The sequence below is a fragment of the Hoplias malabaricus genome, chromosome 16, assembly GCF_029633855.1.
Source record: "Hoplias malabaricus isolate fHopMal1 chromosome 16, fHopMal1.hap1, whole genome shotgun sequence".
NCBI lineage: Eukaryota > Metazoa > Chordata > Actinopteri > Characiformes > Erythrinidae > Hoplias > Hoplias malabaricus.
Window position 1 is genome coordinate 11,465,134 of NC_089815.1, and position 1,775 is coordinate 11,466,908.

The window sequence follows — 1,775 nt, forward strand, 5'->3', positions numbered from 1 at the left end:
ATCATTTATTTTAATTCAAAGCGCTAATTCTATTTATGATGTCAAGTGTAAGAGACCATATGGTCAGTCCTAAAGTTTATGATTGCAATCTTGTGTAGTTGTGTGCTCCATTTTTGTGCTTTCTGGTAAATTTTTGTAGCAATTCTCAAATGAGTAAAATTCACACACTACACACACAAAAAAAACAAATTAAATACTTATTTTAACCCATACTTCATACACACTGTTTCGTGTAGTCTTTCCACAACACTTTTTGGTGACATACACAATGTTTCAAATATGAAAGAATGTACAGTCAATGAAATGAGCTGCATATATATATATATACAGAAATTCAGCACACATCTGCCTATTGTAAGTTATTTCATTCTTTGAATATGTTTGAAAATTCCTCATGTTTATGTATGCAAAAGCAAGAAATACATATATATTCACCAGAATGGCGAGATGAATCAACAGAAGAGTTCACTTCAGGCAGATTTTTTTGAGTCGGTTCGGCTGATTCATTTATAGGAGTCGGTTTTAAATAGGGATTCATTCACAAATCGGACATTACTATCACTGCGAGCTGCCAGAACGGTCTGAAATGGACAAGTGTGAATGCTCAAAGAGTAAGTCTTTACACTGACATTAAATTATACATACTTAAACAATATTTAAATAGTTATGCTTAAATTGTAAGCTTTTTCTACAGTAAACCTATCAGCACTGAATATTAATGCCAAATGAGCACAGTTACACAGGCAGCATTTGATAGCATCAGATGTTATTATATTCTCATAAAAATATTGTTTTACCTTATCTGATTCTAGCTGGATCCTGCAGCTGCGGGCAGAACTGCAAATGTACGAACTGCTCATGCGCTAAAGACGGAAAGAGTGAGTTACGGGACGGTGTTTATGTGTGTTTTTTCTTTTGTGTCTGTTGTTTAACGCGTTGCTTGGTGCTTGTTGTTTGATTGTTTTAGGCTGCTGTTCCTCCGGTTGCACGAAGGGCTCCAAGGGCTCGAGCGGCTGCGACAGCGCCTGTAAGGACAAGGACAAGACTAAATGCTGCAAATAATGGCGCGTGTCGCCTCCTCGTGCGCACTGCAGTTTGACGCGCTCTGTTTATTCTAACAATAAATAACAATAAAATAAAAACTCACCCCAATAATTTGCGTTTTGTAGTTTTTCTCTGTAGACTCAATCTTTTCTGTACACTGTGCTAACGTTTAATAATTCAAAGTTTCAAATTATTTGGATTAAAGTATTTTTACATTAAATATATAAATAGCGAAGGAATGCGATTTGTTTTCTAAAAGCACACATACAAGTTTATTTATTTGTAGGTGCATTGTTATTGATTTATGTAATGTAAAAGGAAGTTTAATAGATCACGTCAAAATGAATCATCTTTAAAGACAAAAATGATAATAATACAAGCATTTCCCCCCACAACTTGCCTACTTATGAAAAAATATATATTACTTTAAATGTGAATTCTTTCTGCACAACTGAGTTTTTATGAAGTCTTTTGTAGTTACCATTCCAGTCTTATACATATACTTACTAATAACCTGAAGTATGAACTGAATAAGATTATTCACATACGAGAACTACCCTAGGGGATCTGGACAGACGGCAGTCAGATTTTGTAAATATTTCACTGCCTCTACTTTTAATTTTTTAAATGTATATTTTTCTCAAGGGGACTATAATCCTGGAAAAAATGAACCGTCTAAATGAGAATTTTACTGAACTTAAATTTCTGCTTAAATTATGTTCGTAATATAG

The 1,775-nt window shown here is 33.9% G+C and overlaps 1 protein-coding gene across 1 annotated transcript; it reads left to right on the forward strand.

Annotated features, from left to right (window-relative positions):
- The first annotated feature begins 519 nt into the window (after positions 1–519).
- mtbl (metallothionein-B-like) lies at positions 520–1,146 on the forward strand. Its single transcript, XM_066646932.1, has 3 exons — positions 520–611; positions 813–878; positions 968–1,146. The coding sequence occupies exons 1-3, from the start codon at positions 587–589 to the stop codon at positions 1,060–1,062; spliced, it is 186 nt and encodes a 61-aa protein (XP_066503029.1). The 5' UTR covers positions 520–586; the 3' UTR covers positions 1,063–1,146.
- Positions 1,147–1,775: the final 629 nt, after the last annotated feature.

Excerpts from the sequence above, each read along its gene's own strand:
- mtbl (XM_066646932.1), top strand. The coding sequence starts at position 587 with ATGGACAAGTGTGAATGCTCAAAGA. Across the intron at positions 612-812 it reads CAAGTGTGAATGCTCAAAGA|CTGGATCCTGCAGCTGCGGG; the intron begins GTAAGTCTTTAC and ends ATCTGATTCTAG. Across the intron at positions 879-967 it reads ATGCGCTAAAGACGGAAAGA|GCTGCTGTTCCTCCGGTTGC; the intron begins GTGAGTTACGGG and ends TGATTGTTTTAG.